This window comes from Onthophagus taurus, unplaced genomic scaffold (genome assembly GCF_036711975.1).
Source record: "Onthophagus taurus isolate NC unplaced genomic scaffold, IU_Otau_3.0 ScKx7SY_16, whole genome shotgun sequence".
Classification (NCBI taxonomy): Eukaryota; Metazoa; Arthropoda; class Insecta; order Coleoptera; family Scarabaeidae; genus Onthophagus; species Onthophagus taurus.
The window spans coordinates 2,143,814-2,159,069 of NW_027248941.1; the positions used below are offsets into that span (position 1 = coordinate 2,143,814).

Sequence of the window (15,256 nt, forward strand, 5' to 3'; positions counted from 1 at the left end):
GCGAGGCAGTGGTTTGTTGGACACCAGTCTTGTGTCTTGGTTTGTTGCCGGTCACTTGCGGCCGAGGTGCTAAAGTTAATACCATATGAACACAAGATTGGTATCAAACAAACCACTGCCTCGGCCGCAAGCGACCTCGGCTTAAGACTCGATGTCACTGTATTAAGCCGAGGTCGCTTGTGGGCGAGGCTATGGTTGTTTGACACCACCCTTGTGTTGATACCATCCATATAAACACAATGCTGGTGTCAAACAAACCACTGCCTCGGCCGCAAGCGACCTCGGCTTAACACACTGACATCGTGTATGAAGCCAATGTCGCTTGCAGGCGAGGCGCTACAATTAATACCATACAAGACTGATGTTAAACAAACTACTGCCTCGGCCGCAAGCGACCTCGGCTTAATACACGATGTCATAGTATTAAATTAAGATCACTTGCGGTCGAGGTGCTAAAGTGAATATCATATGAACACAAGGCTGCTGTCAAACAAACCATTGCGGCTTAATACACTACAGTTACAAGATTTGTATCAAACAACATAGCAAGGTGGAAATATACAACGAAAAAACAAAAATTTTCTTATTCTCCTCCTCTAACTCTTTATTAACATCAAAAATTAAAACATACAATTAATGTTCGGGTTTCCTCATTTTACACAACTTATGCAACGGAAGCATCTTAATATCCGTTTTAATTTTAACAACCCCCTCTTGTTGATCAATCGATAATAACTCCCCGGTGGCTTCGCGCTCTTCACCAACGATAACCTTGAAGAAATCGCCGCGTTGCGGCCGAACCGGTTCTAAATGATCGCTCAATATATTAACGACGCGATCCTCCTCCGGTAAGAAAACCGAGCACATCGCGCCGTTTATGCTGCGGATAACCCCGGTTTGCCCCGCGAGGCCTTGGTCTTCGTGGGTGTCTCGGATGTGCACTTCAATATCAACCGTGTGCCAATCAACTAAAGGAAGTGAGTCGATGTTTGAACCGGGGGTTTGGGGGTGATACGGCATGTTAGGGCTATAACTAGAACTTGGAGTGTTGTATGGGTGGCTACTTCCCGGGGATTGTTCATAACCTAAAAAAAAATTTTATTAATTAAATTTAATTATTCAAAAAATGTTGTATTTACCCGTAGCGGGACTTGGAGTTGAAACAACACTTTGATACCCCGGGCTTGGTTGAAATGGACTAAATCCAGTATCATACATAGTCCCTGGAGTTTGTGGGGTAAAAGGCCCATTCATTTGGTACCCTGGAGTGCTTGGATTATACCCCGGAGATGGATACGAATTAGAAACTGTTGGATCCCACTCTGATGAAGCATTAGGAGTTCTTGATCCATCATGCATCGGGGTCATAGACCCATAATGTAATGGAGTCCTCGATCCCGAATCGCACATTGGAGTTTTATTCCCGGTATCGCGATAAAGTGGAGTTTGATTCCCTCCATAAGCTGGAGTTCTCGCATAACTCGAAGCGCTCCCATCACGGCTAGTTTGGACTACATCCGCGATGTGTTTCTTATCGACCGAAATTGTTTGACACGCCGTGTGTAGCTCGATTCTCGCTGTGTTATGAGTCGCGTCTTTAACGATTCCAATGTTTCCTTTGTAAGGGCCTTTAATTATTTTGATTGTTGTTCCTATCAAATCGCGATCGCGAGTTACTCTTCCTCGCCCGCCTCCTCCACCTCCACGGTGACCCCCGAACCCACCTCCACCTCCTCCTCCTCCTCCCCCACCGCCTCCTCCTACTCCACTTGAAGGATGCATCGGGGAACTACGACGTGGGGACATAAATTCCATCCCCCCGGACATATCGGAGAGGGGTAAACTTTTACTTCCTCCGGCTAATTGGAGATGTTTCGTTTTGCAAACGAAGATTCCGCCGTTTTGTAAGAACTCGACTGAGTAGAGGAAGGCGAAATTTCGGTAAAGGTGCTTAATTTCGCCTGAGAATCCAGAGTGGGGGCCGTCGATTACTTTTACCATGTCTTTACGGTGGAGGTTGTTACGGTAGGAGTCGAGGGCGGCGGTAAATCTGCTTAAACGGCGCTTTTGAAGCGATGAGGGGCGACATTCAACGATTTTTCCTAAAAAAAAAGTAATGATAAAATTTTTTTTAATGATGATATAATTAATTAATGGGATAGATATGTTAATTGAGTTAATAAGGAATATTTTTAGTCTCAAACATTTTCCCCCACTTCTTTTTATTAAAAAATTATCATCGATTTTTATGTCATAAACGCCATTTTTAAAATATTCATTTTTTAACAAATTTATCTCAATACAATTAATCGATGGGATATAATTGTTTATGTAGTACGTTAATTAAGTTAATAAGGAACTTTTTTTGTCCCAAACATTTTCCCCCACCTCCTTTTGTTCAAAAGTTATCATCGATTTTTATGTCAAAAAAGCCAATTTCTTAATTACTCATTTTCTAACGAATTTATTTCATTATAATTAATAGATGGGATATAATTGTTTATGTAGCATGTTAATTAAGTTAATAAGGAACGTTTTATGTCCCAAACATTTTCCCCCACTTCCTTTTATTAAAAAATTATAACCAATTTTTATGTCAAAATTAAAATATTCATTTTCTAACAAATTTATCTCAATATAATTAATCGATGGGATATAATTGTTTATGTAGGATGTTAATTAAATTAACAAGGAACTTTTTTTGTACCAAACATTTTCCCCCACCTCCTTTTATTAAAAAGTTACAACCAATTCTTATGTCAAAATTAAAATATTCATTTTCTAACACATTTATCTCAGTATAATTAATCGATGGGATATAATTGTTTATGTAGGATGTTAATTAAGTTAATAAGGAACTTTTTTTGTCCCAAACATTTTCCCCCACCTCCTTTTATTAAAAAGTTATAACCAATTCTTATGTCAAAATTAAAATAGTCATTTTCTAACAAATTTATCTCAATATAATTAATCGATGGGATATAATTGTTTAAGTGGGATGTTAATTAAGTTAATAAGGAACTTTTTTTGTCCCAAACATTTTCCCCCACCTCCTTTTATTAAAAAGTTATAACCAATTCTTATGTCAAAATTAAAATATTCATTTTCTAACACATTTATCTCAGTATAATTAATCGATGGGATATAATTGTTTATATAGCATGTTAATTAAGTTAATAAGGAACTTTTTTTGTCCCAAACATTTTCCCCCACCTCCTTTTATTAAAAAGTTATACCCAATTCTTATGTCAAAATTAAAATATTCATTTTCTTACAAATTTATCTCAATATAATTAATCGATAGGATATAATTGTTTAAGTAGCATGTTAATTAAGTTAATAAGGAACTTTTTTTGTCCCAAACATTTTCCCCCACCTCCTTTTATTAAAAAGTTATAACCAATTCTTATGTCAAAATTAAAATAGTCATTTTCTAACAAATTTATCTCAATATAATTAATCGATGGGATATAATTGTTTATGTAGGATGTTAATTAAATTAACAAGGAACTTTTTTTGTACCAAACATTTTCCCCCACCTCCTTTTATTAAAAAGTTACAACCAATTCTTATGTCAAAATTAAAATATTCATTTTCTAACACATTTATCTCAGTATAATTAATCGATGGGATATAATTGTTTATGTAGGATGTTAATTAAGTTAATAAGGAACTTTTTTTGTCCCAAACATTTTCCCCCACCTCCTTTTATTAAAAAGTTATAACCAATTCTTATGTCAAAATTAAAATAGTCATTTTCTAACAAATTTATCTCAATATAATTAATCGATGGGATATAATTGTTTAAGTGGGATGTTAATTAAGTTAATAAGGAACTTTTTTTGTCCCAAACATTTTCCCCCACCTCCTTTTATTAAAAAGTTATAACCAATTCTTATGTCAAAATTAAAATATTCATTTTCTAACACATTTATCTCAGTATAATTAATCGATGGGATATAATTGTTTATATAGCATGTTAATTAAGTTAATAAGGAACTTTTTTTGTCCCAAACATTTTCCCCCACCTCCTTTTATTAAAAAGTTATAACCAATTCTTATGTCAAAATTAAAATATTCATTTTCTAACACATTTATCTCAGTATAATTAATCGATGGGATATAATTGTTTATATAGCATGTTAATTAAGTTAATAAGGAACTTTTTTTGTCCCAAACATTTTCCCCCACCTCCTTTTATTAAAAAGTTATACCCAATTCTTATGTCAAAATTAAAATATTCATTTTCTTACAAATTTATCTCAATATAATTAATCGATAGGATATAATTGTTTAAGTAGCATGTTAATTAAGTTAATAAGGAACTTTTTTTGTCCCAAACATTTTCCCCCACCTCCTTTTATTAAAAAGTTATAACCAATTCTTATGTCAAAATTAAAAAATTCATTTTCTAACAAATTTATCTCAATACAATTAATCGATGGGATATAATTGTTTACACAGCATCTTAATTAAGTTAATAAGGAACTTTTTTTGTCCCAAACATTTTCCCCCACCTCCTTTTATTAAAAAATTATAACCAATTCTTATGTCAAAATTAAAATATTCATTTTCTAACAAATTTATCTCAATATAATTAATCGATGGGATATAATTGTTTAAGTAGCATGTTAATTAAGTTAATAAGGAACATTTTTTGTCCCAAACATTTTCCCCCACCTCCTTTTATTAAAAAATTATAACCAATTCTTATGTCAAAATTAAAAGATTCATTTTCTAACACATTTATCTCAATATAATTAATCGATGGGATATAATTGTTTAAGTAGCATGTTAATTAAGTTAATAAGGAACATTTTTTGTCCCAAACATTTTCCCCCACCTCCTTTTATTAAAAAATTATAACCAATTCTTATGTCAAAATTAAAATATTCATTTTCTAACAAATTTATCTCAATATAATTAATCGATGGGATATAATTGTTTAAATAGGATGTTAATTAAGTTAATAAGGAACATTTTTTGTTTCAAACATTTTCCCCCACCTCCTTTTATTACAAAGTTATAATCAATTTTTATGTCAAAATTAAAATATTCATTTTCTAACAAATTTATCTCAATATAATTAATCGATGGGATATAATTGTTTATGTAGCATGTTAATTAAGTTAATAAGGAACTTTTTTTGTCCCAAACATTTTCCCCCACCACCTTTTATTAAAAAATTATACCCAATTCTTAAGTCAAAATTAAAATATTCATTTTCTAACAAATTTATCTCAATATAATTAATCGATGGGATATAATTGTTGAAGTAGGATGTTAATTAAGTTAATAAGGAACTTTTTTTGTCCCACACATTTTCCCCCACCTCCTTTTATTAAAAAGTTATAACCAATTTTTATGTCAAAATTAAAATATTCATTTTCTAACGAATTTATCTCAATATAATTAATCGATGGGATATAATTGTTTAAGTAACATGTTAATTAAGTTAATAAGGAACTTTTATTGTCCCAAACATTTTCCCCCACCTCCTTTTATTAAAAAGTTATAACCAATTTTTATGTCAAAATTAAAATATTCATTTTCTAACAAATTTATCTCAATATAATTAATCGATGGGATATAATTATTTATGTAGCATGTTAATTAAGTTAATAAGGAACTTTTTTTGTCCCAAACATTTTCCCCCACCTCCTTTTATTAAAAAGTTATAACCAATTCTTATGTCAAAATTAAAATATTCATTTTCTAACAAATTTATTTCAATATAATTAATTGATGGGATATAATTGTTTATGTAGGATGTTAATTAAGTTAATAAGGAACTTTTTTTGTCCCAAACATTTTCCCCCACCTCCTTTTATTAAAAAGTTATAACCAATTTTTATGTCAAAATTAAAATATTCGTTTTCTTACAAATTTATCTCAATATAATTAATCGATGGGATGTAATTGTTTATGTAGCATGTTAATTAAGTTAATAAGGAACTTTTTTTGTCCCAAACATTTTCCCCCACCTCCTTTTATTAAAAAGTTATAACCAATTTTTATGTCAAAATTAAAATATTCGTTTTCTTACAAATTTATCTCAATATAATTAATCGATGGGATATAATTGTTTATGTATCATGTTAATTAACTTAATAAGGAACTTTTTTAGTCCCAAACATTTCCCCCCACCTCTTTTAATTCTCAAGTTATAATCGATTCTTATCTAAAAAACGGCAATTTTTGAAATCAATAAATTAAAATATACCAACCGTGCATATTCAAAACATGGAAATTCTCTCGTTCCAATCTTACAATAACCCCAACAGTCTCAGAATCCAAATTAACCAAATCCCCCCATTCGAATTTCCCCAAGCTATCGACTCCACTCGCCATATCCGTGCATAATTGCAAATCTTTGGGTAAAATTTCCATCTCATGCATTGTTAAATCAGAAATAAGCACAACCCGATTATTCTCAACTCGCACAATCAACCCAGTGTCTCCCTCGTATCTCCCAGCTAACACTTTAACGTGATCGCCCATCTTAAAATATTTCCTCAACTCGCTCGCTTGGAACACCAAAGGATCTTTTAAATCGTTATGTCGCGGCATAACCGTAATCATGGTGCCATCAATCGAGATAATTTTCCCCTGCAAATTGATTAATTCCCCTTCGGAGACTTCAACGTTATCTCCAGCGCTAAAAGAATGAGTCACAGTTTTCTCATCTTTTTCAGTCGACAATTCCAAATCGATTCCTTCGGGTTGTTCTTCGAATCGTTCTAACTCCGCCAAAGTCGGTTTAACCCCATCTATTATTACAGCGCTTAAAGTAAAATTTTTATACAAAAATCCTTTCCTTGAATACCGATTTCCTTCAAAAATCAAAAAATCACCATCCGACGTTACTTCACCTCCTATAGCTCGAATCGCTTCCGGATCGAAAGGTTTCGAAGTGGGGCGACGCTTTTTTTTCCTCTTTTCAGCTTCATTCTCCGAATGGGTCGTTTTTAAAGCGCCTCTTAACCGCGTATAATCAATCCTAGGTAATAACTTTAAATGAACTTGATTTTGGGCCATATCGAAATAATCGACTTGAGCGATATCGTCTTTGTAGAGGCCCCGTTTTAATCGCACCCATTGTTTCGATTTTAATCCCGTTTGTTCTTTAACGACGCGCAAAACGTCGGTCATTTCTTTGATTGGAACCATGTGTTGTTTCCAAATTCCCATTCGTAAGTTTCCGACGTTTTCGATTGCCGCTTTTACGTGGGGCTGTTTGTAAGCTTCGATGTAAATGTAACCTTTTACACCTTCGGGGGCTACCACTGATTTGATTTGGAGGGGTTCGTTGGTGTTTTGGAATGCGAGGAATTTTCGCATTAATAATAAAACGGTGGATTTTTCTTCGCCAATTCGACATTTTACCATCCATAAGTTTGGATCTCTAAATTAATAATCATTTTAAATTTATTAAACAAATAAATAAGATAAACTTACTTCACTCCGGGTAATAAAGTTTGTTGGGTGATCTCATCCGACATTTCTTCGCCCCCATCTCCGAAATGCCGCGCGGCCGGGCCATCATCCGCGTATTTTTTTCGTAAATATTCCTCAATTTCATGCTCTTTTTGTACACTAATTAATTAAATAAATTAATTTAATTAAAATAAAAAAATAAGTTGGCACCACTTTTTTAAATGTCAATGTCAACAAAAAATTTAATCAACATAACCTCAATTTTTGTATTTTTTAACTTACTCCCACAAATTAGTAACCCTCCTCCTTCCTTCGATATCCCTAGCGGTGGGCCCCAATTCATCGACTTCGTTTGAAACAATCCCAATTTCTTGGGCCCCATCTTCCCAATCGTCCTCATCCTCCACCTCATCATCAACCTCCGCCTCATCGATAATAAAATCGTGAATCCGATCTTTTTTCTTACGCTTCCTCGCGTGATCCTCGTCACTATCATCTTCTTCGCTATCGTAATCGTCGGACCTTAACGAATCTCCATCGGGTTCTTGTTCGTCCTCGACGTCTTCGTGGCCGCTTCCTTCTCGGGCTTCCGATGCGGAGCGCGAGCGGGATCCGCTCCTCGAACGGCTCCTTGCGCTCCCCCGCGACGATTTATTCGAGCCTTGGTCGGATTCGGCATCCGAAAAGTTACTCGCCTCGGAATCGGACATTCTTAAAGATTTTTTTTAGGTTAAAACGCGAAAAATTGTGACGCGTTATATCAACACGACGCCATTTTCTCGTTCGATTTAATCGCGGCGACATCTATGATTCAAAAGACGAAATTAATTAATTTATTACTAATTTAAATTTAATTTGTTGCGTTAATTGTTTATAATTAAACTCGAAATAGGCCAAAGTTGTTTCATTCACTACGTTTAAGCCTTTTATTTGATTGTTTTTCCCGATTACAAAAGAATATGTTAATTATCCCTACCAATTTAAGAAAGTTGCACAAAACTCGTTCTTTATAACCCAAACGCTAAAGGTTATTCTTTGTTCATCAATTCACGAGACAACATGTATTTTTACGCGCTTCTTGCATTTATTGCAATCGCTAATTGCGAAAACACAAAAAATCCAGATAAGGTAACCTAAAAAAAAAAAATAAAATAAAAATTAGCCTTAAATCACCTATTTTCAGATTACAATCGATGTGTATTACGAATCTTTATGCCCAGACTCAAAACAATTCATAACCAAACAATTATACCCAACTTTAAGCAAAGAAATCGCAAAAAACATCAAATTAAACGTTTACCCCTACGGAAAATCAACAGTAAGACTTTTTAAGTTTAAAATTTTAAATACTCACGTTTTATTTTAAAGACTAAAGAGATCGAAGATGGGAAATTCGAATTTACTTGTCACCACGGCGAATTTGAATGCGTTGGGAATAAATATCACGGTTGTGCGTTAAAATTGGTCGAAAACGAAACCGATTCGTTAAAATACGTTAATTGCATGATGGAGAATATTTATTTCGATGAAAATAAATTAAGACGAGCCCCTATCGATAAATGTAAAGACGTTTTGGGGAAAGATAACGAAAAAGTTGAGGAATGCGCCAAAAATAATCAAGGTTAGAATCGAAACGTCAAAAATTTTTTTTTGGTTATGTTGTGATTTTAGGTGAAGAATTTTTGGCGGAATACGGAAAATTGACCGGGGATTTCCAAAAACCGCTTAAATCGGTTCCTACGGTTGTTTTTAACGGAAAATATGAGCCGAGTGAAAGCCAAGATGCTTATAATGATTTTTTGAAGGTTTTATGTGGGAAGTTTGGGGAGAATAAACCTAAAGATTGTCTTTAATTAAGTTTAAAATTTAGATTTAGTAATAAAAGTTTTTTAATTGATGATGTTTTGGTGGTAATGGGTTATATTAAAAAGAATTAAATAAAAAGATTGGGTTAATAATTTAAATTTTTTTTTGTGTTGGTATTAATTTAAGTATTTAATTTATTGATTATTAAAAGGAAAATATCTAAATTTAAGTTTAATTCCGATTACATAATTTTTTATAATGCAATTAATATTAATTGAAATACTAACAATAAACATAAACATTTAAAAACTCTCATGTTTAATATTTTTTTTTATAGTTGGTACTTAAATTAATTGGTAGTTAAATAATTAATTTGTTGTTATTTATTGAGAATTTAATCAAATATTTAATCATTTAGGATAAAAAAGGTTTTAGATGTGTTTTTTTTAAATAAAAATCAAGGTTATTAATTTAAAAGTGATGTTATTGCATGGGTAAGTTTTTCTTTATTCAATCATTATGTATTTTTAGATTGTAAACATTATTTTATTAGTTTTATTTCTCCGATTTACATAATTAAGCAATTATTTATTTATAAATAATAAATTTTATTTTTAAATGATAATAGATGTCACTGTCAAAATATGTATAAATATGTTTCTTTTAAAATTATTTAATAAAATTATCGTTATTCATTGATTTCACTAAATCCTTAATCAATTAGTGATAAAAAACTTTAATTATCATAATTAAATAATTATTTTTTAATCGTTCCACTTTTTTGTGAATTAGATAATAGATGGCGCCACTTATTATGTGTCATTGTGAAGAAACCCGATTTATTTTAAATTATAAGGTTAATTTAAGTGATTTTCACGATTTTAAAGTACTTAAATCTCCTTTTTTGGCATGATTCCCTTACATTCATCATCATTTAATATAAAAATACGAGGTAAGTCATAATTTGTTTAAATAACATTTAAATCATTAAAAGTGAGGTTATGTTGCAAATTATAATTTTATTTTAATAAAGGTAAGTTTATTTTAAATTAACTTAACGAATAATAGATGTCGCCACTTTTAATTTTTTTTTAATTATAAACAATTTTTGATTTTTGCTTGATTAATTAAGGGTTGGGTTAAAAATGAAACAACATTTTGATCAAAAAACTATAAATACAATATTTTTTATTAAAATCTGTGCTCGATCTATTTACAATGTACAAGATAAGATTTATTGTTTGTTGTTTTTTTTTTATTTCGTTTAATTGATTAATCCTTTTTTACATATTTCTTAAATAACCTACGAGTTATTTTTATTTTCACTACACGAGAGATAATTATTTTTTTTAAAACATAAAAAAGAAAAACAGTGAAACCTTTCTACTTTGATATAAACTATTTCTATATTTATACATTCATGTAATACAAAGAAAAAAAAACAAAGATTCTATACAAAAATCATAAAAAGAACCGAATTATTTAAGAAAAAAATCAAACCACCACTTTTAAAAAGATAATTTTCGTTATTTACAAATCAAAATTAAGATTTATTTGGGATCTTTTTTTGTTTTAATTTAATTTTTGGGTGTTCGTTTTGAGCAATTTCGAATTTACAGCAAGATAACTTAAAAACAAAAAGAAATACAGTGACGGACGTAAGTTTACATAATATGCTGTACGTAGACTTTTCTCCGCCACTGTACAACGTTGTCATGTAACTAAGTAGTTATAAATATTTTTTAGTTAGTTCTATCACAAATTGCTACGTAGACAGAAAACTTGTTCCTTTTAAGATTTAAGACCCTTTCTTTAACATCCCTTTTACTTCATTATTCGAAAATTAAAATTAAAGGCACAATCCAAAGGTTTTTCCTTTTCAAATTGAATTTGGTGCTTTTTTTTTGGGATGATTTCTTTAACATTATTATTTTAGGCACTTTTTTTATTTAAACATTTATTTTTCTTCCTCTTTGGATACTTTTAAGCTTTTATCCACATCATCTTTACTAATTTTTTCCTCATCTTTATTCTTCTCATCGTCCTTATTCTCCCCATTTTTGACAACCTCCTTATCCTTAACCTCACTTTCACAATTATTAATAACCCCGCTTTTTTCGCCACTTTTCCCCTCAACCAAACAACTCTCTTTCTCCTTCAACAACAATTTACTTTGCGTTAACTTCTCAACGGCGTTTTGTAAGCTTTTTTCCTTTTCCTTACCCTTTTTAATCGAACCTTGATTTAAATTCGATTTCGCACTCGTAGATGGCGTTAACTTTGACAGCTCGTAATTATTTTTAACCTCGAAATTTGATTTAGCCGCCGTTGAGGTTGTCGTGGTGGTCGTTGTCGTTAAATGAAACGGAAGTCGCGTTTGTCCGTATAAAAAGCTGTGATAAGCCGCCATCATGCGAGGATCGTACGAATTAAACGGCCCGGGGAATAAAAATTGATTCGGCGAAATCGTCGGTGATTGCAAATTTGGAACGAAAGGATTTGGGGGGGTGAAATTAAGGATTTTATTGGGACTTTTCGGCGATTTTCGATCAGAACTTTTCGGACTCCCACTCGAACTCGTTTGTTGCAACTTCAACGGATTAAAAATCGAAACCGAACTGGTATTAATTTTTAAATCTAAATTTGAATCTTGAACCAAATTTAAATTCCTCGTTAAGTTCGAAGTTTCGGGGGCCCTCTCCGAAATCGGTTTTAACGTTTTTGGGTCAATTTTAACGATCGAATGTTTTTTAATATTCTCAATTTTCTCTTTTCCTATTTTTTTATCATCTTTTTCGACTTTATCGTGAACCTGATACATCGGTTTAACCCCCGAGGCGGGGTTTCCTAAATACCTCGGCATATTATTGCGGATTTTAAAAAATTTAGGGGGGCGCACGTTTTTTAACCCATCACCTTGACTCCCCCCGGCGACCCCTCGATTCAAAACGGGCCTCGATAACTGCGGATTCCAACTCCTTGGGGGGTCCCGCAACGTTTTATAACCAATCGGAGTCGATGGTTTATTTTTAATCGGAACTTTACTGTTTAAAATCGTCGTTTGGGGCTTATTCGCTTTAACACTCGTTTGGGGCTTCGGTACATTAATGATTGGTCCAAATGTGGTGGTGCGCGGGCTATAACATGGAGGATTTGGTTTCTCCGACCATTTTGAACTCGTTTGAGATGTTATCATCGAGTGTTTTTTTAACGGGTGATTATTTGATAGATTTTGTAATCCTAGGGTGTGATTTAAAATCGTTGGTTGTTTCGATTGGGGCTCGAAATCGGATTTTTCGTCGATTTTGCGTTTGTTTTGAGATTGATTTTGTAGATTTATCGGCGGTTTTAATTGATTTTGATTTGACAGGTTGAGGTTATGTTCGTCTTTTGAGGTTAGTTTTTGTATTTTTAATACTTTTGAGATTTCTTGTGGGTTTTTATCAGTTTCTTTTAAGTTTTTATCGATTTCTTTTGAATTTTTATCAATTTCTTTTGATAAATTTGAAAATTTATCGAATTCTTTAGAATTTTTTATTTCCTTCAGAGATTTATCATCTACAATTTTATCTTTTTTTATATCATCAACATCTTTTCTCACATTATCTACTCCTTTCTTTATATTTTGATCAACATTTTTATCAACATCATCTTTTACATCATTTTTAACATCTTTTTTATCAATTTCATCTTTTTTTACACCTTTATCAACCTCCACACTTTCATTTCCAACCACATCTTTACTCTCCTCTATTACCTTCACATTCTCATCATCCCTTTTAATTTCATCCTTATCAACCTCACCCACTTTCTCATCATTAATTATTTGATTATCGCTCATTATTTCCCTATTATTTACAACATCTTTTTTCCCCAACCCATCTTTTTTACTTAAATCAACATTAAAACATTCGCTTTGTACTTTTTCAACATCCATTTTATTAATTTCATCACCACTTAACCTCACTTTTTCACTCAAACTTGCCTTTTTTGACGTTTCAGTTCTTTCTTTCTCCTCCAAACCTTTTTTATCAACAACATTTAGCTCCTCAGTCCGTAATTCTTCACTTTTAACACTTTTTTCGTCACCTTTTTCGTCACTTTTAACAACACAATCGTTTTTCTCTTCCTGATTTGAATTTGATTTCACGCGGTGATGTTTTTTACCCGCCCGATTTAAGTTTCGATTTAATTTACGCCCACCTTCACTATTTTCACCATCATTTAACCGTTTTAGTCGATTCAATCTAATTTTTTTCTCATTTCTCCCATTTTCTTTGTCACTTTTTGCAGGAATCGAATCCATTTCAACATCATTATCTCCAGAAACTCTTTGATGCTCGTTCCTCTCGTCCAAAACGTTCCTAACTTCAACATTCTTATTATTTTTCTTTGATAAATTTCGAATTTTCACTTTTGTTTTGACTTTAAGCGCATTTTTCGTAACATTTTGTTCATTAAAGTTATCATCATCAATCCCTGTGACGCTTATCTCCCCATTTTCACTAATTCTCAACTGCACCTCCTTCCAATTATTGTTATTCATCGAATTGGGGTCATCAGAATCAAGTTTTGGTCGCTTCGAACGGTTCTCGAATATCCGGTAGGTTAATTTCAAGGGGGCAAACTAATATTAATCATTATTACATAAAATTCCAATCTTTTCAAGTACTTACCCTCCTCCAATTATAAATATAAGCAACCTCCATCAAAGTCAGGTACGAATAAAGACAATCTTCATTAAAATAAACATCAACATGGTGTTTATCAGTTAGATCATATTTCCCAGCGATTAATCTCCTCAAATGCCCCACCGTAACAGCAACTGGGCACTTCAAATACCTAAAATTTTAATCATCATAACAAATCAAGTCTAATTTAACAAAACGAACCTTGGTAAGACTTTCGAGCCATAATAATTCAACGAAACGCACACATTATCTTCCGGGGATAAGATATAATCATACAATGTTTCATTTTTTTCTTCCAAAACGGTTGGGGTCGCTTCGGGGTGCGAGATATAAAAATCTCTTCTTCGACACATCTCCTCTAAACCAAAAAAAATCATTTTTATAACACATAACCTCAAAAAATCACTTTTACCTTGATAAAGCCTTGGAACTAATTTATACACAATATCCTGCATGGTTTTATCAGGTCGTATATTCGTGAGGGGCCGCGTTTTGTGAACAAGAACATCGCAAACGGGGCAATATTTGTGAGTCTCCAAATATCGGACGATACAAGACCGACAAACTACAACAAAATCAATAAATCACACTGATTTTAATCCCTAAATTAACTCCTTACAGGTGTGGAGACATTCTATGATCGTGGTTGCATCAATAAAGTATCCTTTGCACAGGCTGCAAGTAATTTGGTCCTTGATGGAATTAAGCGGGACCTTTTTAACTGATGGCATCATCGGGCGGTCCTCATCGGCGCCAATCACATCGTGGCCCCGTTTAAAAACCATTTATTCAACGCAGCAACGTTATTATGCCCATATTGGTAAGCGCTGACCCACTAAATATTCGCGACATCTTCGGGAGCTTTGAGGACGCGTTTCGAGTCCCTTAAAAGGTACAGTCACATGGGGACCTTTCGGCGGAGGCTCCGCGACGCTTTTTTACTCCAAACTTGTTATTGTTTACTTACAAAAAAAGCGCGATTTGACAGTTCGGAACTGTATTGAGAATGTGTGTGTGTGTCAGCCAAAGTTTTGACAGAACTCTTAACCAAGATGGCGACTTCGCGGCTAAAATACGAGCTTTTAACGCGATTAATTTATTTATGATCAATTTTAATACACTTTAAGCTTTATTTTGGGGGGATAAATCGATTTGTTTTAGTTTACGAGGTGGTTTTGGGGCGAAAATCTTTTAAACGCGCAATCATGTAAACACAGACTGACTGAAACGCATTTATCGCTACCAACATTAAAAAAATAAAAATCACTAACTTATCAATATCATTATTTAAATAAAAATAATTAATAATAAACTAATTAAAT

General features: G+C 32.7%; 3 protein-coding genes across 3 annotated transcripts; 1 reads left to right on the top strand and 2 right to left on the bottom strand.

Annotated features, from left to right (window-relative positions):
- Window positions 1-578: 578 nt before the first annotated feature.
- Window positions 579-8,230, bottom strand: LOC111418657 (Transcription elongation factor subunit Spt5). The gene is made up of 5 exons (XM_023051279.2): window positions 7,720-8,230; window positions 7,459-7,596; window positions 6,228-7,405; window positions 1,140-2,102; window positions 579-1,085 (listed from the first exon to the last, which is right to left on the bottom strand). Exons 1-5 carry the CDS (start codon window positions 8,145-8,147, stop codon window positions 634-636), a joined length of 3,159 nt encoding a protein of 1,052 aa, XP_022907047.1. The 5' UTR covers window positions 8,148-8,230; the 3' UTR covers window positions 579-633.
- A 102-nt stretch (window positions 8,231-8,332) lies between these two features.
- Window positions 8,333-9,401, top strand: LOC111418660 (GILT-like protein 1). Its single transcript, XM_023051280.2, has 4 exons — window positions 8,333-8,565; window positions 8,621-8,755; window positions 8,806-9,058; window positions 9,109-9,401. Exons 1-4 carry the CDS (start codon window positions 8,497-8,499, stop codon window positions 9,288-9,290), a joined length of 639 nt encoding a protein of 212 aa, XP_022907048.1. The 5' UTR covers window positions 8,333-8,496; the 3' UTR covers window positions 9,291-9,401.
- Window positions 9,402-10,931: 1,530 nt separating this feature from the next.
- LOC111418684 (uncharacterized) lies at window positions 10,932-15,178 on the bottom strand. Its single transcript, XM_023051324.2, has 5 exons — window positions 14,554-15,178; window positions 14,347-14,499; window positions 14,136-14,292; window positions 13,920-14,085; window positions 10,932-13,870 (listed from the first exon to the last, which is right to left on the bottom strand). The coding sequence occupies exons 1-5, from the start codon at window positions 14,717-14,719 to the stop codon at window positions 11,201-11,203; spliced, it is 3,312 nt and encodes a 1,103-aa protein (XP_022907092.2). The 5' UTR covers window positions 14,720-15,178; the 3' UTR covers window positions 10,932-11,200.
- Window positions 15,179-15,256: the final 78 nt, after the last annotated feature.

Excerpts from the sequence above, each read along its gene's own strand:
- LOC111418657 (XM_023051279.2), bottom strand. The coding sequence starts at position 8,147 with ATGTCCGATTCCGAGGCGAGTAACTTTTCGGATGCCGAATCCGACCAA. Across the intron at positions 7,406-7,458 it reads ACTTTATTACCCGGAGTGAA|AGATCCAAACTTATGGATGG; the intron begins GTAAGTTTATCT and ends TTATTAATTTAG. Across the intron at positions 2,103-6,227 it reads CCATGTTTTGAATATGCACG|GAAAAATCGTTGAATGTCGC; the intron begins GTTGGTATATTT and ends CTTTTTTTTTAG.
- LOC111418660 (XM_023051280.2), top strand. The coding sequence starts at position 8,497 with ATGTATTTTTACGCGCTTCTTGCATTTATTGCAATCGCTAATTGCGAA. Across the intron at positions 8,566-8,620 it reads ACACAAAAAATCCAGATAAG|ATTACAATCGATGTGTATTA; the intron begins GTAACCTAAAAA and ends ACCTATTTTCAG. Across the intron at positions 9,059-9,108 it reads ATGCGCCAAAAATAATCAAG|GTGAAGAATTTTTGGCGGAA; the intron begins GTTAGAATCGAA and ends TTGTGATTTTAG.
- LOC111418684 (XM_023051324.2), bottom strand. The coding sequence starts at position 14,719 with ATGGTTTTTAAACGGGGCCACGATGTGATTGGCGCCGATGAGGACCGC. Across the intron at positions 14,086-14,135 it reads GGCTCGAAAGTCTTACCAAG|GTATTTGAAGTGCCCAGTTG; the intron begins GTTCGTTTTGTT and ends TTAAAATTTTAG. Across the intron at positions 13,871-13,919 it reads ATATTTATAATTGGAGGAGG|TTTGCCCCCTTGAAATTAAC; the intron begins GTAAGTACTTGA and ends GATTAATATTAG.